The sequence below is a fragment of the Corvus moneduloides genome, chromosome Z (assembly GCF_009650955.1).
Source record: "Corvus moneduloides isolate bCorMon1 chromosome Z, bCorMon1.pri, whole genome shotgun sequence".
Taxonomy (NCBI): domain Eukaryota; kingdom Metazoa; phylum Chordata; class Aves; order Passeriformes; family Corvidae; genus Corvus; species Corvus moneduloides.
In genome coordinates this window covers 66,568,578-66,589,136 of record NC_045511.1, presented here as the reverse complement: position 1 = coordinate 66,589,136, position 20,559 = coordinate 66,568,578, and the positions used below count along the sequence as shown (strand labels likewise).

Here is a 20,559-nt window from a genome sequence, read left to right as displayed (position 1 = left end):
CTTCATAATAAAAAGAACAGCTATAAAAAGAAACTGAAGCTGTAACAGAACAAGATGAGCATTTAATGTTCTTGCAGTGAACTCCCTTCAGACTACTTTAGCAGAGGCCCAGCATTATCTAGTATCTTTTGAAATTCACATTCATTGTTTATTCTTCCTGATGAAAAATTAGACACAGCCAACATTATTGCTTTTATTACAAAATGTAAATAAATTCAAAAATTGTGAATCTGTGTACATTTTAATTAAAAATTAAGTGAACTGTCCGTCCTTTACGAGCTGGTGTCAGATGTGGCTAAGGAAATAGATGAAAAAGATGAGGAAGAAGATGGTGAATATTCATTATTTGTTATTGATGCTTTTTCTTCATATTTTGGTGGTGATTCAGAAGAAAGGTACAGCATTGGTAAAATATCTGAAGGTGAGCTGCTTCCAGAAATTGTATATATGGATTCATAGTCTCTAACAGCAACTGTTCCTTCATCATCAGCAAGCTGTGCTCTATAAAACACAAAACTGTGTATTAGCATAATTCATTTAGCCACAGTGAGTGAAATTTGACTTGATTTACACAAACATACATATATGCATACAATTCCTAAAAATCCCTGAAGCAAAGAACTTGCATAAGTATTAGGATTTCTTTTTGTGGGCTACATTATGACTCATATGAAAATTTTATAATTTCCCTTCTAACCTTTCAGATCATCAGTCACAGCCTGGCTTATGGGTACTAACTGCTTCTGGCTGTGCTATTTCACAATCTTACTAAATCTTCTTTTGATCCTTAGTTCCCAATGTATGTCCCCTTTTGTAATATATCATATAAACAGTCCCCTTCCTTTATGAAAGACAGTTACTAGACTTAGAACTGCATCACAAAAAATCACAATCCTTAGCCTTTTGAGATCTTGCATGAAAGGCAATCAAACTTTTATTAGGCATTCCAGCAATCCGTGACAGACATAAGGAGTCATATTCCTGCGCAGAGCTGGAGACACAGAAACAACTGGACATGACCAGACTGCAAAGTTCCCAGTGATAGTCAAGGTGAGCAGCCAAGTATTCACTGTCCTTCTCTAACCATCACAGCATCCAAACTAGCTGAACCCACACTGCTCTGGTAACCCTTGCCCTGGAGTTGGCCCTCAGCACATTCCTTCAGCTGCTTCCCAAGTAAAGGGAAGAACTCCTCATGATTCACTCCCAGAGCTGACTCTTGCTTTTGTACATACATCTCATACATCTGTACCTATACCAATATTGAGTGAGTTACTGACAGAACACTGAGCAATGAACTAAAGAGGCAAGTCACCTTTGTCCAGTAGCCACCAACATAAGAAATGTGTATCCCCTGCCATATTTGGGCTCTTCAACCATGGCACTGTTATGAACAATGAGGCCATTGCTTCTCTTCCATGAAAGTGCTCCGGAATCAATTTGAACTAGTCAGTATGCCCTGACTGCCGGCAAGTGCTGAACCATGAGACCAGGATTGAGTGAAAAACCCAGAGGCGGTATCAGCTCAGCAGGTATCTGTGAGGACATTGGGAAGCATGGAAGGGCAACAGCTAGAGCACCCCCAGCCAGAAAACACCCAAAGCATGAGGCTAGGCATTCTGGGTTCTGTATTCAAGCCTGAGGTGTTTTATCCACTCCACTGGATACTATCCCAACAAACTGCCTCTTTGTGTACATACATTCACAAGACAGAAATCCAGACAGGTATTAAACCACATCCACATGGTTTTCCAACAATTCCAGAGATGGTGACTCCACCACTTTCCTGAGCAGACTGCTCCAAAGCTTTACAAACCTTTCCATGAAAAAAACCTTCCTGAGAGCTAAGATAAACTGGCACAGCTTAAGGCCATTTCCTCTTGTCCAGTCATTTGTTACCTGGCAAAAGAGGCCAACCCCCATCTTGCCACACCCTCCTTTCCAGCAATTGAAGAGAACAATAAGGTCTCCCTCAAGCCTCCTTTTCTCCAGACTGAAAAACTCCAGCTCCCTCAGCCACTCCTCACAGGACTTGTGCTTCAGATCTTTCATCAGCTGTGCTGCTCTTTTGTCATGCTCCAGGACCTCAGTGTCTTTCTCCTCACAAAGGGCCCAAAACGGAACCACAGAATCCTAGAATAGCCTGGGTTGGAAGGGATCATTAAAAGATCATTTAGTTCCAACCTCCCATGCTTTCAACAGGGACATCTTTCACAAGACCAGGTGATGAGGACCAGGTTGCTCAGAGCCCCATCCAAATCTGGCATTAAACACTTCTAGGGATGGGATATCCACAACTTCTCTGGGCAACCTGTTCTAGTGTCTCACCACACTCACAGTAAAGAAATTCTTCTAATATCTAATCTAAAATTTCTTTCAATTTGAAACCAATCCCCCTTCCTGCTACATGCTCTTGTAAAAAGTCCCTCTCCATCTTTCATGTACGCTCCCTTCAGGTACTGGAAAGCTGCAATTAGGTCACACCAAAGCCTTCTCTTTTCCAGGCTGAACAAACCCAACCCTCCCAGCCTTTCCTCACAGGAGAGGTACTCCAGACCTCTGTCATCTTGGTGGCCTCCTCTGGACTCGCTCCAACAATTCCATGTCCTTCCTGTGCTGGGACCCCAGAGCTGGATGCAGCACTGCAGGTGGGGTCTCACCACAGCAGAGCAGAGGGGCAGAATCCCCTCCCTCCCCTGCTGCCCACGCTGCTTTGGATGCAGCCCAAATGTGTCCATTTGGCTCTCTGGGCTGTGAGTGCCCATGGCTGGGTCATGTCCAGCCTCTCACCCACCAGCACCCCCAAGTCCTTCTGGGCAGGGCTCTGATCTGTTCATCCCCAGCCTGTAGTGATACCAGGAGCTGCCCCAACCCAGGTGCAGCACCTTGCACATGGCCTTGTTAAGCCTCATGAGATTCCCATGGATCCACTTCACCATCTTGTCCAGATTCCTCTGGATGGCATCCCATCTTTCAAGTCTGACAGCTGCACTGCTTAGCTTGGTGTCATCTGCAAATCCATTCATCTATATCATTAATGAAGATACTTAATAACACAGGTCCGAATATGGACTCCTGGGGGATACCACTTGTCACTGATGTCCACTGGGACTGAGCCATTGACCACTATGACTCTAGATGTGACTGTCAAACCAATTCCTCATCCACCGAACACTCCACCCATTGAATCCCTCTCTCTCCATTTTGAGGGAGAAGGAGGTTGTGGGGAACTGTGCCAAAGGCTTTACAGAAGTTCAGAGAAGTAACATCTGTAGCCCCTTCCTTGTCCACTGGTGCAGTCACCCCATCACAGAAGGCCACTGGGTTGATCAGGCGGGACCTGCCCTTGGTGCAGTTGTGTTGTCTGTCCTGAATCACCTCCCTGTCCTACATGTGCACAGCTCTAGGAGCATCTGTTCCATGATCTTCTCAGGCAGAGGTGAGGCTGACAGGTCAGTATTTCTCAGGGTCCTCTTTTCTGCCCTTCTGAAAGGTGGGTATAATGTTTCCCCTTTTCCAGTCACCTGGGACTTGCCCTGACTGCAGTCACTTTTCAAGCGTCATGGAGAGTGACTTGTCAACTGCCTCTGACTGACATCTACTGACTACATCTACTGACAATTCCCTCAGGACTCTGGGATGCAGTTCATTGGGTCTCACAGACTTATGTACATTCCAGTTCCTCTAAGAGCCATGAACCTGATCTTCTCTTACAGTGGGAGGGACTTTGTTCCCCCAGTCCCCATCCTGCTGTCCATCCATCCTTGAGTGGGAAGAGAGGTTGCCATTCAAGGCAGAGGCAAAAAAGTTGTTGAGTACCTCAACCTTCTCATCTACTTTTCACCACTCTTCCAGCATTGTTTATCAGGGGGTATCCCTTCTTTGACTTTCCATTTCTGGTTAATGTACCTGTAGAAGCCCTCCCCATTCTTTCTGTCCCTTGCCAGGCCTTGGCCTTTCTCACCCCCTCCCTGTACAGCTGTGCTTCATCTCTAAACAGTTCCTAGCTCACCTGTCCCAGTTTCCACTGCCTGTGCATTTGCTTCTTTCCCTTTATTTTGACCAGCAAGTTCCTACTCAGCCATGCCTGTCTCTTGCCCTCTGTGTCTGATTCCTTGCTCCTGGAGATTGCCAGCTCTTACACTCTATGGCAGAGTTCCTTAAAGATCTGCCAGCTCTCTTTTACTCCCTTGTCCCTGAGGGAAGTCTGTCAAGGGATCCCACTGACTAGGTTCCCAAAGGACTGGAAGCTGCTTTCCTAAAGTTCAAGAGCCAACTTTTATTCCTTACCCAACCCATATCCCTCAGGACTGCACACTCCACCAGGGCATGATCCCTGCTGCCCAGGCTGCCTCCAATCTTGGTGTCCCAGTTAGCTCACCGGCACTGGTGACCAACAGATCCTGGAACACATTCCCTCTGGCAGGGCTGTCTATCACCTGGTCAGGAAGTTATCCTCCATGCATTCCAGGAGTCTCCTGGATTGCCTACAGCCCTCTGAGCTACTTTCCCAACAGCTGCTGGGGTGGCTGAGTTCCCCCCACAGAACTCAGACCCTGCAGGCACAACACCTCCTGTGGCTGAAGCCAAGGTTTTGTCAGTGGCCTGCCCTTGGTCAGGCGGCTGTAGCAGACCCCAGCCACAAGATTCCCTTTGCAGCCTTGGTCTCTGGCTCCTACCCACAGGCTTTCCACCTGCTCATGGGTATTCTTCAGGGACAGCTCTTCACATTCAACCCACCTGTTGATGTAAACAGCAACCCCTGTCTCTCCTTCCTTCCCTGTCTCTTCTGAACAGCCTGTAGCCATTAAAAGTCACACTCCAGAAACAGGATTCATCCCACCAAGTTTCAGGAATGGCAACAAGTTCACAGCGTTCCAGCAGCACAGTGGCTTCCAATTGTTCCTGTTTGTTGCCCATGCTGCGTGCACTGGTGTAAAGGCACCTCAGCTGAGATGTTGGCCATGTTGCCTTCCTAGAGGAACATCCCTTAATTCCTTTGAGATAATTCTCCAGTGTTTCCCTCTTGGCTTCTGTTACCTCAGGAGCCCTTGGCTCAACTCTGTAAGACTGCAAGTGTGTTCCCGTGTAGCCAGCACACTTCAGAGTCAGTGGCAGAGTACCCTTGCAAGCATCTTGTCCTTCTAAACTTTGCCTCTCATCCCAGAGTTTGCCAGGAACAAGCCAGTTATTGCCCCCCTCCCCTTGAAGAGAGGATTTACATGCCCTGGTCCTGCTGGCCACACTATTGTTGCTACACAGCTGGATGCAACTGGCTGCCTTGGCCACCTGGGCACACTGATAGCTCATGTTCAGGTGTATTGACCACCATCCCCATGTCCTTTCCTGCCAGACAACTTTCCAGACACTCATCACCAGCGGCAGTGATGGTGCGTCCAACTGTTACCAAACAGGTTACATTTCTGTAAGAAGAAGTCTATGCAGCAGTAGGGGATGGTGTTAGAAAATTCTTTTAACTCTAGCATAATAGTGTATTATCCCTATATTCATGGTTAATGCTTAGTTTTGTCCCATACAGTGCTTAGCACAAATACCAGAGATTAATGTGGCCTTGTGTTAATTCCCTACATCTGTGACTAATAAGTCTTGCTCCAGCTAACGCTTCCTTATATCAGTGATTAATATGCAGTAGATGGTATCTTAGTTTTGAGAACAAGGATTGTGTGTTGGAAAAAAGAATGATAAAAGAAGTACATTATGACCTGATGACTTATTTGAGATACTCTCAAGAAAAAAAGATTCATCAGAAGATCTGGAACCATATCCAAGCAAGTCCATGGAAATAATTAGCATACATGCATGTATTCAGGAGATATGTATAGTTTCAGGAATATAACCTGGTCTGTTAGATTACTGAGCATACATGCTTTGAGGAGAATTCCCCATGCCTCCAGCACTGCTCTAATGTTGGCTTTGTAATGTAACAAATTGGTTGGAGAGTTTTTTTACCGGTTTTCAGTGACACAATATTGCACATACAGTCTTGTAAACTGAAGTCATCAAATGACAGTCCCACATAACCTACTGACTCACAGCTCAAACCCAGGCTGATGTAGGACCATTCTAAAGGCATTAAGTCAAGTCAATTCTGCATCATTAAGGTCCTGAAAGTAAGTTGGGAACTCTAGACATGTGACACCTAGCTCTTCTGGCCAGATCTAGCTCTAACTTCTAGTACGTGGCCCTTGCAGAAACCTCTTTCACCCTGAAGTTAGCAGCCCACTAGTGGTAACCCACAGGGGCTAAATAACCCTGCAAGTTCTTGTGGCACAGGCAAGTCTTTGGTAAGCTGGCAGCTCCTGTTCCCTGAACTTGTTGGGGTCAAGATCGGGCAATTCAGTTACAATCCACATATGTAAGGAATGGCTGCAAGGATAAGGTACATATTGAGATGAAACTGGCTTTTCATCCTTCTTTACCAGCACTCTGGAGCCTCCTGCAATATAAGGTATCCTTTAATCTCGACACATGGCCACAGCAGGAACAAGGCAGACCAGCACAGCAGGTCTCTCTTCCTCAAGGCAGAGAGATGTAAGGGACACAGGAGAACGGAACACATTGGCAGAAAAAGTAACATTCCCAGGGTCTGTGGGTAGGGGTCATAAAATACTGCTGCTCTGTTTCTACAGACTCCTAAAACCTGGCAATATGGATATCATGTCACTGCTGCACTGCTGTCAGCAGCACCTTCTCTTGGACAATCTGTGGAAGAAATCTACGAAGGGCCAATGATTTAAGACTTTGTTTTCACTTCAGAAGTTCTTTCCAGTCACAATAATAATTTAATCCTCAAAAAGGACACAGCAGTTTGTAGTTTCCCTAGTATACTAGAGTATTTTAATGCCAATTCAAGTGAAGTATCTGAAGTAAGTTGAGTTATGTACTAGAAAACTTTGTCATGCCTAGTAGCTCATTCACAGTGTTATGTAAGAACAGGGTCTTCGATACCTAAAGAAAGAGCTCAAATTTCTAAAGTCAGAGATGAACACAGTCTTACCCATCACTGAAGATAGAGTGGTATGGTGGAGGATTTTCACTTGTAGGCAAAACACTTGACATAAGACAGTGTGTCACAGTTGGTGACATAGGGTCAGCAAAATAAGGAGGTGGTGGGGGTGGGAATACCATCACAGCATCACCTATGGGAAAAACCACCAATTACTACCTCTGAAAAACGGAGCCCCTCTGTTTATATTAACAGTATCCTAGAATTTTTACTTGCCTAGCTTTTAAGATAAAGTGCAATGATCCCACATACAGAATTGTTACACTCTGGGCTGTCAGACTAAGTTGGAGGTACATTCAAAACCTAAATAATCCCAAAATAAAGATGCAACGTATTTATAAATGAAGGATTTCATTTAGACAATACAGTTGAGGAAGGGGAGTGTTCTATCTAGCTAAGAGACACAAACATGGTTGTGTCTACAAAAAGCAGAAGTGCAAAGCACACAGTTACTGTGGGACCACTTTAAGGGTAGGAAAGTACTGAGTTTCCTTCCCACACCTAAAATAAGTAATTTTAAGTTTCTCTGTATGTACTGAAGCTCTATAATGGCAGTCATTAATGGTTCTGAGGACTGATTTTGTGTGCCATGACAGTTTCCCTACAAAGTTACATGTAGTTCAAACCACACTAACCATGACTTGATACATAGTTCACTACTTCAGACTATTGTGCAGGAAAAAATCTACCAATTTCCATTCTGCAACTGAACAGGTTACAAATTTTTTTTTTAAACAGAAAGTTTGTATCATTCAGTGAGCTGGCATAATTTACATACACATTCACAGCTGCCTGGCACCTTTTCTTCCTTCGTAATTTGTGTGCTGGGACAGATCAGAGAACATCAAAATGGTTGAATTGTGAGGTGGGGGGCGTTTTCTAGCTAAGTCAGCACTGTTCCAGAACAACATTATGCCAACTAGACCTCAGCCTTCAGCCCTTCAGTTTTACTTTTCCTTAAAGTCTAAAAGTATAAAAAGAATCTACTAATTTTGCTTTCTTGCATTTAAAGACAATCTGAATTCCCTCCTATTAATTTATGTTGGTGGCTGGAAAACTGACTTCAAACTTTCTGTTTCCTGAGTGTCACCAGGTCTACACATTTCCTTGAATTTCGTAATGAATTTCAGGTCCAGTCAGTCAGACAGCAATGAAACAACACTATGACTGACTCATCCATCAATGAATTTATCAGAATAATCAAAGTTATCAGAACAACCTATGCATGCAATGTAGTCATTGGGCACTAAAACCAGGGCCATATGCAGGGTGTTACACCCTGCTAACACACCACATTTGCTCAAATACTGTGAGATTAACAGAGGCATCTTATAATTATATATCTGACTGATTGAGGATGTGGCCACAATTTAAAAAATACAATACACTGTTATGAATCGGAATCTTCTGTTTAAGGGGTCAGAGCTCAAGGCTAAATATAGTCATAGAAGTCTGTGATCTGCAGCGTCAATTACACCATTTGAGAACAGAATTGGGGTTAGACTCATTTGTGTCAGATTATGTTGCTTTACACAGTCAGACCTTTCCTTTTACGCCAAGAGAGATTCTGCCTTTTTGAGAAAGGTAACTGAACTGACCATACAGAAAGCATATGAGACAAAGCAACATTATTCTATTTTGGCTGTCTTGACGTGGCAGAACTGACATGCTTAGAGCTCAAATAAGTAGTATCCAGAAGTAAATTCCTAGTGGAAGAAAACCCTTACTAATTTCCAACATTTGTAAAGTTCCAACATTTTTTACCCACCTACTGTAACCTGAAAAGACTCGTGATTCTGAGGATGTTCTTCACCTTCACAGGATTCTTGGTTGAGATTTAAGTTTTGCTTCTTTTTAACATGAGCTATCACGAAGAAACACAACCCAGTGAGCACAATCAAAGGTCCCATGATTTGAAGTGACAGGAATCCACAGCCCTGGAGGTCCACATCAGAATTGCCAGTGTGGTTGAGCTGCATCGTATGCCAGCCAGGGCTGCAACCAGGAACCCAAATGCCCAGGATGCTAATTAGCATTCCACTAGTTAAAAACAGGAATCCAAATATGAGAAACTGGGCAAACTGACAGTTCCCATGACAAAAAACAAGGCTGTACACCTGCTCATTTTGCAACTGTCTTTGTCTTATATACATCCTGGCCCTTGATCGTGCCAGTAAAACACAAACCAGTCCAGTTACAGCCAGCACTGGCCCAGCAGCCTTAAGGACCTCATTACAGTCACTGAAGCTTCCAGATGGACACGACTGGAGAATAAAGACTGAAAGAAGGAATCCAGCACAGAGCAACACAGCTCCAAAAACAAAAAGGAAAAAAATAAGTTTCCCATGTTGTCCATTACTTCCTTCACCTCCTGGTGCAGGAACAGCCACTGGATACATTACAACAGAATCTCCTCAAGCAGATGAGTTGTTAGCATTAAATGGCAGCAAACTACAGTAGACCTGTGAACATGAAAATACACAAACTAAAAGAAGAAAAAACCCCAGCAAGAACAGCTACATTATATTTCTCACTTTAAAATTTGCTCTTCAGTCTTTATTGCATACTCTCTGGTATTTTCTGTTTTGCAGTACCTCCACTATGGATTACAGGGCCATTGGCATTAAATGCCAATGAAAAGACAGAACTTGCTTTACAGTTCAACTTAAACCAACTGTAATTATTGTTGCACAGCTAAATGAATTGTTTCTTTAGAGAAACAGTCTTATGAATACGGGAACATTATTTTCAAAAGTTGAAAATTTGGAACAAGGACAGGCTAGCTTTCCCCTTGAAAAGAGAAAGCTACAGGAAATTTCTGTGGTGAACTGCAGGACGTGACAACTTGTGAGAGATAGTACCTTAATGGAAATGAGCAATGACTACTGGACTTTTTAACCAAGTACACCTTCTATTACATACCTTCTCAAAGCATATAAATCTGGCTTCTCTCTCCTCAGTCAGTAAAGACCTTTCTGTTTCTCTCTTTAAATGAGCTTCCTGTCCTATGCTGCTGCAAAAGCAAGTACTGAGATGATTTTTGGTTCTGTTCTGAAATGACAAAACAAAAAAAAGAAAATAAAAACCCCATTCTGAAGACCAGTTCAAGTCTCACCGATTCCATAGTTAGAGCTGGTAAGCATAGTGATCCTACATTTCCTTTCCACTTCCCCTACTTCTGGATACTTTGTCTGTGCTCCAGAGATCCTTAAAAAGAAATTAACAAAGGCAGCTCCCAGAAGGCTTCTGAGCCCACAAGACTCTAGATTCAGAAGTAAAATAGAAGAAAATAGAAAACAGTGTTGAGGCCAATAACAGCCCATATGATATAACAAATCTGCTGGATGTGGATTTACTGGGGCAAGAGAAGCCTGACTGAAAGTTAGGCCAGAGTTCCAGTCAGTGAGCTCTAGTAAAAAAAAAAAAAATAAACTCTGCTGTTACCTACAAGGAAGTTTCTGCTACTCTGACACTAGCCTACAGAGCCAGATGGATACCAGTACCACACTCCATGCTGACTAGCAACCATGGACATCCTGGCTAACATCCATCAAAAGCCAACCTGAAATGCAGGGGAGGTTCAGACTATGGAAAATAACAAGTCTCATGGATAGAAAGCCGTTCCCTACCAAGTGTAGGAAGTACTTAAGCATGCTTGTGCTGCAGCGTTTTGACACTGCCCTTTTCCCCTCATCAGCAGTCTCCCGTGACAGACAGTTTCAGCTATGTGTTGGATATCTGAGGGCTGATATACAGGGACTGGTGGAGTTTGTCACGGATGGAAGCAGGGAATCAGCTTAGTTACTGCTGTTTGTTAGTCAACCTTCAGCCTTTTCTCTACCAGCTTCTACTGCCCTGCTACTAATTCAGATGACTGGAACCTAAAACATCAAATTAGATTAGATCCTCCTTACATATGCCTCAGGTACACATTCCACAATAAAAACAAGGTATTATGTGATTTCTGGTAGCGAACTGTTGAACATGTGTCAGCCACAACAAAGTTTGTGTCACTCTCCAGTAACTGCAGTGCCCCAGAGGAAGGAAAACAAAACACAACCACAGAACCCACTAGTCACTAAAACACAATTATTTATCTGCAATGCAAGGCGATCTATTGAGTCACTACTTAGCCAGTTTAAAAGAGTAGAACCCAATTAAAGAACAGGCTGAGCAGATACATGAATAATGAAGTTATTACGTATTTTACCACTGAACAATAAACCAGGCCCCCAAGAGCACAGGGGAAAGCAGAGTACATCACGCAGGTAAAAGGAATAATAAGCACAAGATCTGAGAGGCAAGGGAACACAGCAAGAAGGCCACTGCAGAAAGCAACCAAGTCTCCTTCCCAGCTGGCCGTCTCCAACAGCAAAACTGAGGGACTGCCCCTTAATGCATTCCATTACTGTGAGCAGTTAACTTGTGAACTGTGTCTGGTAAGTGTTTCTTCAGTGTTTTGAATTCAGTCTACTGATAACCCTCTACTAAGATCGGTTTGAAAAACTGCTAACTGAGGATCCCTCAGCAGAAGAGTCAGATTCACTCTGGGGGGAAAAAAAATCATTACAAGGAGCACTAAAGATAGGATAGAATGTCACAAAAAAAAAAATTAAAAATATCCTGATTGATTTCAAACTGAAGACCTTTAGCTCAGCACACTTTCAATACTGCATGAGCTGGAGTCAGTCTGAAGGCTCTACTTCTGAGCAGAAAAAAATGGATTAGGCTGGTCACTTCTCTGATTTCAGCGGTCTTTGCTAAGTTAATAAAATTCTTTCTGATAACTGCATATGCTCCATTCTCATCAATTATCTGAGCTGGCTCAGACTTCCTGACTTACCAACAAACGTACAAAGCTGAGTAAAAGGCCTCTGAAACACACACATACACAAATAAATAAATATATCTCAGCAAAGCCCAGCTTCAGACACAACTGTCTTCAGACATTTTTCTGCTGAGGCATATTAACCATTATAACACCAACACTCTATAATCTGAGTCAACTCAGAATCTTTTCTTTGCAGGGAAGAAAACACGGACTTAAATACAAGCAAATTAGGACAAAACAAAATAAAGTGAAGGCAAAAAATAAAAAGTAAATTCAAATATATTTTTGTTACAAAGAAAAGTCTAGAGACTTGTCCTCGTTTCTCCAACACAGTGCCTGCTTCTTTTCCACCAGTCTTGTTGTTATGAGATTAAGTTAAAACACACATTGGAAATTAAGCATGTACATATTTTCTTCATTCTTGCAGGCCACAAAAGAAGGAACATTCAGAACAATCTGTTGTGGTTTTGAAGATGAAAGCCATAGATTTTATCCTGGAAAATCAGGGAGGACTAATTTCCATTTACACTACCATGAAATTTTAACAGAAAACCCAACGTAAGATTAAATTTACTTCCTGTGTTTCAAGAAAAAGTATTTTAACAAAGAAGCAAACCTTTTATTGTCTATGTGCTTGAAATACTTCCACTAGATCTGGTATCTCCACAGGCATATTGCTGTAATGGAATTTTCCCTTCAAACTCAAGTCTGAAAGCAGACATGGAAATAACAGGTCAGAAACCATTAGAACATAATCCAGCAGTGTAGAGGCCATTAAGTACGATGGGAAGAGGGAATTGGAAGCATAGTTCGTAAAGGAAGTCTGGTTATAAGCTTAACCTAAATGATATAGTGCTTTACCTTTTTGTAACTCAGGCCTATGCCAGGCATATAGAACAGGAAATAACTTTGCAATTTCTTGTCATTTTTCTGTGTAACACTTGTATTACAACTTTCATATTACGGACAACTCCAACAATTTAAAAATACTTCTACTACAATTCTTCTTGAGCCTTCAGAGTCATATTTTCCAAGATTTCCCCTGCAAACACCAGGGCTACAAATTTACTCCCCCTTATTCATATGAAATTTGATTTCTTCATGCAGACGTTATAAATTCAGGAACAGAGAATTCAAAGAAAAGCACTGGAAGAATTAAAACACTGCTGTCCTTCCCAGAGTAGGACCATTCCCCCTCTATTTGCTTGCAAAAGCACACAAATAATTTCAAGCAGAAGTTTTAGGTCTAGTCTGTGTTATTTCAAACACTATAAAACTGTTGCAGTCCACAATGGCAATCCCGTTAGAATTTATAAGGCATCCTTTTCAAGGACTTTAATTTCTCCATTTTTTCACCTATGTTTCCAAATTTTGAACTGCTACTGGGAACTTGCCACTGCCATTTTGTGATTATTTTTGTGGTATTTTTTTTTTCCCCAGGTTTCAAATTAAACCATGACTCCTTATTGGTCAAGTTACTTGTAAGGAAAAATGCTCTCAACTTCATTCAGTTTAACTTCCATATTAGAACGTAAATGGCTTCCTATGTCTAAATTTCCTTCTTTGTTCGTATCTGCTTCTGTACACACACCATTTCCTGTTCTTCCCCCTGGACTGGACTATCAACTTGGCATTCAGAAACACTCATCCATGAGTACAGCTGGTTAAACTAAATTGTAATGTGCAACCTTCATCCCCACGGTGTTTTTAACCACTTATTTGAAGAGCTAGTGGGAAATGCCCAACAGGATGTCCTTTCAGTTTTCTACTTTTAAGAAACAAGACTACAAGCAGTAACAAGTTCTGAGATGTCAAATACATGCAATTTGATCTCTTATGTATGCAGTTACTAATTAGTGACTGACAGTGGTCTTATGTCCCAGAACGTAACACTCTGATATCCTAAATGATTTCAAGATTTAGACAGTGTGTGTAAAGATTCCTAAGCTGCGAGTGGATGCCACAGGAACTCTGCCCATATGGGTTCACAAAATTATTGTTTCAGCTCACAGTTTAGGAAGGGTAATGCTGTGCTGTTATTTATGGCCATTGCAGGTGGGGCCCAAGCCACCTGGAGAAGTGCTGGAAAGCAGCTGCAGTAGGAATTTCCAGGAAGTGGGGTGAATCCTGCCAGTCTCCAGAGACATGTGCACCAAGGATCTTTCTCACCACAAATCCGCACTGTCAGGGATTCTGACTGCCAAACAGAACTGCATTCTGTAAAGCTGCCAATTCCTGTCCCTTCGGGCTACAAGATAAAAGCAGCTACAGTAAAAGATGATGCACAAATGTTCCTCACTCACTTCACCAGATAGAACACCAACACCACAGTTGGACAGGAGGACCCCAAAAGTCTGTCTGAACAGTGAGGAGCTTGCAAAGCAAAACCTGGTAACCCTTTGACTGGATGCTATGCAGGCAACTAGGACAGCACCTAGACTCAAAAATGAGCTCTGAAGGGTGACATGCTTGTTGGCAGGATGCTTTTTACATGACACACTAGAGGCACACACTAGAGCTGTGGCAAAGCAGCTCCTATATTCTGGAGTACCTGCAAGGAGACAGGGGAAAAAGCAGACAGATACAGTTAACACCAGAGCTGATGTTTTTCAAACAGGTAATACATGACAGATCAATTTCTGGAAATTCACAGGAAGGTCTGTCCCAGGATGCTGATGTATTTCAAAGCAGCAAAAGGCACAAGACAAAAAGATCTACAGATCTTTGACCACAGGAGAGACCATCGTGACCATTAGGGAGATGCAGGACTCCAAAAGCTACCTAAAGCCATCCTGTCCCAGTTCCCTAAGGCTGGCGTGGGGCATTACGCCAGACAATTTAATGGACAAGCAGCTAAGCTCTACTCCATCTAGGAAGAGCAGCATTCTATGGCACACCCCTCCTCATGCACCAGCCCATCAGGCATGCTCTATTCTAAGTCACTTAGTCTTCTAAGTCACAATAAGGTCTTCAAGACGATGGGCCATGCCCCAAAAGCTGTCATGCATCACACCGGAGCAAGGAGTGATGCAGGGCAACCGCTCCACCACCTCTCCGTGATGGAGCAGCACCTGAACCTCCTCACCTGTGCCTTCCCAGCTGTACGCCAGCACCAGCCACGAGAGTACTGCGTGCCAGAATAACTGCAGAAGCCCCTTCAGTGATACTCCATCCTCCCTCAGGGATGGCGTAGAGGTCACAGTGGGAAAGCAGTGTGGGGAGCGGTGGGCTCTCCAGGGACAAGACAGGACACTTACTCCACGGATGATTCTCACGCAGCCTGGAGAAGGGTGAAAACACGGGAATGGCGGCGGCTGCGGGGAGACGCGGCGGACCCCGCCCGCCCGCCCGCGGCGGCCCCTCGCCGGGGACAGCCGGAGGACGAGCCGCCCGCCCGCCCCGCCGCGCTGCCCCGACCCCGCGGGACCGCCCGCCCGCTCCCCCTCTCCCACCCACCCCGCCACGGCGGCACAGCCGAAGGGCCCCGCGGCCGCCCCTGGCGAGGAAGAGCGGCCGGCGAAGGGCTCCGGGCGCCCGCCCCTTACCTGGCGGCGGCGGGAAGGACGCGGCAGCGCGGCAGGCGCCGCTATTTAAGCACATGCGGCCGGCGGCGCGGGGCAGGGCCGGGCCGGGCCCAGCCGAGCCGCCCCGGGGGAGCGCGAGTGCGGCGGCACCGCCCCCCGCGCCCCGCCCGGCGGAGGCCCCGACCGGGCCTGCCCGCGGCTCCCCCCGGCCCCGGGGGCGGGCGTCGCTGCCCGGCTGGGAGATCTCCGAGCCGATGGGCCGAGTGCGAGTGTTGCTCGCGGGGCAGGGCTGTGGCACGCAACTCTGGAGTCCGGGGCCGAAGTCAAGGGTGCCCCTGAAATACCCGTGGCTTCGAGGTGAGGCAGGTGAGCAGCCCCCTAAGGATGCTAGTGCCACGTCTCCCGTTTCACAGAATCACAGAATATTCTGATTTTAAAGGAACCCACAAGAATCATCGGATGCAACTCTCCAGTGAATATCCCATAGAGGGATGGAACCCACAGTCTTGGCATTACTTAGAACCAGACTCAGGAGCCCTCAGTGTTGTGGTCAACAACACTTGCCTTACTCCACACATTTGGGAGCTTGTTAGGCAACTTAAAGACAGGCTGAGCTTAAATGTGACAGATTTCCTTCAGTGGTGAGCCGCTTTAGCTGGTGGAAATAGAAGAAGATCCTTCCTTGCCAGGTACATGCAGTGGAAGGAGGAAGAAGCTGGCTTTGGTAGCTGAGACAAGAGAGCTGCGACATGCAAGAAGCAGCTGTGAGAGCAGAAAAGGAGCCAAGGAAGGAAGATCAAGATGGGCCATTTGTAAGTGCTGTAACAGTGGCAGGACCAAGACAACGTGACTAAAGTTTACCAAGGTGGTTAACAGCAGCCTGGTAGCCAGTGAGGTGTGGGGAAACCTGTTTGGGTTTATGTAAGTCAAAACAAGATGAGCCAGAACAGGGATGGAGTGATGCCGGGAAAATATATGGCAGGAGGAAAAGAGAGTGATTAAAGTCTTGCTTGACAGAGAGATAGTTTGGTTAGACAGTAAGATTGGGTGAAAATTCTATGTGTAACTTTTTGTAGGCAATCTGCATTTGGGTAGAGAGCAAGGGAAAATTGGAATTGAATTGATTACCAAAGAGGGTATGAAAATACATGCTGGGTGTAGGAAGGAGCTTGTAATGGTGTAGAAGGCTTCAAGCTTTCCAGAAGTGTAGGTTCCTGAGTGTTAATGACCCTTTGCTATCTCAACTGTTTGTGTCCTGACTGAGCTACCATTGACTGTAGGGGCTTCAGTCGTGTAACACTCGTGATACTACTGAGAAGGGTCTCGTGGTAAGGAGAGACTGGGAAGTAACAATTCCTGTGTTCTGTGATGAAGGAACTATTTCAGTGAAGGATAAAGAAAAAAGTTTGAAGACAACAAAAGAAAATGACCTGTGCTTGTTTAAAAACTCAAGCTGAAGATTAATTCTTGCGAAGAATGAGAGAGCATCAAAAGGTAGAATCAGACTGTTTTATGAAGTCTAACAGCAGTGACAAAAGGAGATTTAGTTATGTTTATATGTCAGTTTTCTAATGCCTGATTCTGGTTACTTTGTTTTTTCAACATAGAATTTAAATAATTAATAAAAGCACTTCTGTGGTGCACATTTCTGTATGAAGTATTTTGTCAGGCTAAGCTTTCTTTGGTTCTCTGATACTATTAAATTATTGGACCACTGCTGTGATATATGTTCTGTCTCTTTTCCTGTTACATAAATAGTTTTTTATTTTATGTAAATACTTCTTGTACCAAACCTGACATATCAAGAATTTCACTTAAAAAAAAAAAAGTCAGTCATAACAATTAGCAGGCTTGTTGGCCAGCATCTACCTAAAAATGATTTCTGTCTACAAAGCCTGTCATCAGCTTTTCCCCTCCATCCACCACTTGGGTTTCTTGTAATCTTGGCCTTAAGGACTTCACCCCCATGATGAAAGAAGGGATTTCAGGAATATCATTCTTCAGGTCTTGAGATTCTGACTCAGCCTGGTATGAGTTTTCAGTGCATTAAGTGGCTGTTGATTCCTGCCATGGGACTGCAGTCATAAAACTGTGATCTTGAGCCATATACTGTGATTTAAGATAAGAATTATTTTTAAAATTATATATTTTTAAACTTTTTAAAGGTAACTGTTTAACTACAAGTAATGCATATTTTAAGTTCACAGCATAAATGGTAGTATTTGGCAAAAACTGAGTCTTATTGGATTTTACCATACAGGAAAGTACTGAGAAAATTTTTTATATTAAGGCTGGACATAGTTGTATGACAGTAGTTTTTGGATGTTAGTGCTAGTAGAGAAAAGAAAGTATTTTTGACTGGCATGGGAAGCAATGCTAGAGCTATGAAAAAATGCAGTGCATTCACAGCTGGAGTATGACATGGAACCCAGAGCTACCAGAAAGTCACTGCTTTTGAAATGATTTCTGGGGTTAGAGTCAGTAACACTCATGAAGACACTGACAAGAAGATTACCATTCAGGATGATGAGCAGAGAAATATAGTTGCTCATGATTTAGTGACTGGGAATTAGTTGAGGCTATTTTGATGGAAGCCACTGCTTATAGCAATAATCTGATGAAATATAAATGAAAAATTACTAACTTTGAATGCCTCTTTTTTTTTTTTTTAATTTAGCAGACATGCTTATAAATGTCAAAGACAGTTGGTTTGAATTGTTTGCCTAAAGATGATGGTCTCTAGAAACAAGGTGTTGGGGTTTTAGGAGTCGTCCTGTTTTCTTTTTCTCTTAATTTTCCCCATACCTGTTGCCAGGGCAACAAATTACTGGGTGCTTAAGAAAAACAAAAGACCTGGCCATAGGTGGAGTGGTCCATCTGGCTACTCCCTTTCACCTGGGGATTGGGTACACGCCTGGCTGGTTGGTGTTCTCGGTGGTCGGAGGGAGAGAGGCTGCCATCGTTGTGGAGGGAGTTGGTCAGCACTGCACGCTTCTGCTTTTGGCTGCCTTCCTTCTACTGTGAGTGGAGCCTGCTCACTGGAGCGGCTGTTGCACTGGGACCCGATTCAACACCCCACCTTACTAAGAGAGGGACTTGTTCACCATCTGCTCAGGTGCCTCAGAAGAAAACCCTGGGATATTCCCAAGCCCGCCTTCCCTGCCCCGCTGGGAGCCGGGCTGCGGCCGCCCTGCCCCCGCCGTTGCTTGGAGCCTTCGCTGCTGTGTAGCCCCGCACGCCCTGCCTGCCCGGACCTCCGGGGGTCCTCACCGCGGCTCCGGAGTCCGATCCATGTCGTCTGCCACCCGGGATTTGTGCTCGTCCCTGCTGTTCCAGCCTGCTGTTCCCGAGGGCCCGGCCGGACACCGGGATCGGCTGCCCAGGGGTTTGTGAAGCCTTTGTCCCATCCCTTCCCGGGATCCCAGGCCGCCATTGCCGCGTGCTCCCCGAGCTCGCTCCGGAGCGCCCCCTGCAGCCGCGGGGGAACCATCGCACCTGCCCTGCTCACCGGGAGCCGCCAGCGCCCCTGCCGGCTGCGAGCGGAACTGCACCCGAGGGGAAAGGGCCCGACAGCCGAGAGGGCTGGGGCTGGGTTTGTGCTTCTGTCTGCTGTTACTGCCGCAGTTATTGCTGTTTGTTTGCCTTGTTATACACACATAGATATATAATAGTAAAGAACTGTTATTCCTATTTCCCACATCTTTGCCTAAAAGCCCCCTTGATTTCAAAATTGTAATAACTCGGAGGGAGGGGGGGTCACATCTGCCATTCCAAGGGAGGCTCCTGCCTTCCTTAGCAGACGCCTGTCTTTCAAACCAAGACAAAGGGTACAAATGCCCTTAAGTAAAGTAAAACTAAATGCTGGTCACTTCTAGATTAAAATTCCACTGTGCAGAAGAGGTATTAATATGTTGTGTGTAATATGAGATGAGTCAGTAAAACCACAGTTGTTGCAAGTAGACATGTGAAATACTGGATGTGCTGAGGTTTTGCTTCAGCTCGAAACAGTAAGTATTATCTGCAGAATGTTTTCAGATGTTTGAAAACCCAGTGAGAGAATCCAGATTGTCCTAAACTGTCCTGGTGAAAATGTAGCCATCATCAAAATACCTAGTGTTTATAATTCACAGCACACTTTGAAGCTTTTTAGAAGACCCTTAAATCAAGGCTGATGCTACTCACTTTGTTTCAGTGACAGCTGACCTTTTGTTGGTATACTTTGGAGCAGGATTTGCTGAAGAGTGCATGGAGGAAACACATGGTACATTTCACTTCATAATTGCTGTGATGGTATGGACCAAGTGAGATGATGATGCAGAAGTCAAGAGTCACCCAGCTCTCCAGCTCCCACTAAGTTCTGTGCAGCCAGTTCACATCAAGAAGTTGGTTTGCATAGAAAGTGCAAAGCTTGACGGAATAGTTAAGAACTGTGTGTTTTGGTTTATTTAGGTTCTGGTAGACTCAAAAGATCTATACTTAGAAATACAAGTCTATAAAATGTTTATTTTATTAAATTTGTCAATTTATATGCTTAGAAAAGACAAAAACATTGCTGCCAGCATTTAGTAAGCTTTGGAACCAAACTTAATTAATCCTGAAATAGTTCTTCTTTCTAGTTCAGCAGATAACTACAAAAGAACCACAGAAAAAACTATGTTGCTGTCTACGCTAGAAGGGAGGATAAATGGGGGACTGACACTCTCCCCACAAAACAGCAGCCAGCTGGGTCGGTGGCATCTGTGCACTAGTGCAGTGCATCCTAGTGACATGTGATGATCCCTACTCAGGAGCAACTGAGAAAGATCCAATAAGAAGATCAAGTTGACTGCTCTCTTCAGAGCCTGGGCATACCAGGAGTGTCCATGACTTGGCTGATGGTCACCATCTCCTCTTAATAAGTCTTCTTTCCCTACCTCTTTGCTCCACCCATCTAAAAGGTGTGGGAATGTAACAGACTCGTTTCGTATTTCTGTTAGTGAATCACAGAATAATTTGGGTTGGAAGGGATCTTTCAAGGTCATCTATTCCAGCCTCCCTGCAATGAGCAAGGGCATCTCCAACTAGATCAAGTTGCTCAGAGCCCTGTCACATCTGACCGTGAATGGTTCCAGGGATGGGGCAGCTACCACCACTTTGGGCAACCTGTTACAGTGCTGCAGCACTGTCATCATGAACTA

The 20,559-nt window shown here is 44.4% G+C and overlaps 1 protein-coding gene across 6 annotated transcripts; it reads right to left on the bottom strand.

Moving 5' to 3' along the window:
* Window positions 1-179: 179 nt before the first annotated feature.
* Window positions 180-15,523, bottom strand: TMEM171 (transmembrane protein 171). Of its 6 annotated transcripts, XM_032096970.1 has the most exons (7): window positions 15,404-15,523; window positions 14,944-15,138; window positions 12,475-12,566; window positions 9,950-10,078; window positions 8,796-9,489; window positions 7,019-7,160; window positions 180-501 (listed from the first exon to the last, which is right to left on the bottom strand). In XM_032096970.1, exons 5-7 carry the CDS (start codon window positions 9,424-9,426, stop codon window positions 273-275), a joined length of 1,002 nt encoding a protein of 333 aa, XP_031952861.1. In that variant the 5' UTR covers window positions 9,427-9,489; window positions 9,950-10,078; window positions 12,475-12,566; window positions 14,944-15,138; window positions 15,404-15,523; the 3' UTR covers window positions 180-272. The 6 variants fall into 6 exon arrangements, 5 of the variants coding, with proteins under 5 accessions (XP_031952861.1, XP_031952865.1, XP_031952864.1 ...); XM_032096974.1 differs by lacking the exon at window positions 12,475-12,566 and having other exon boundaries at window positions 254-501; XM_032096973.1 differs by lacking the exon at window positions 14,944-15,138 and having other exon boundaries at window positions 254-501.
* Window positions 15,524-20,559: the final 5,036 nt, after the last annotated feature.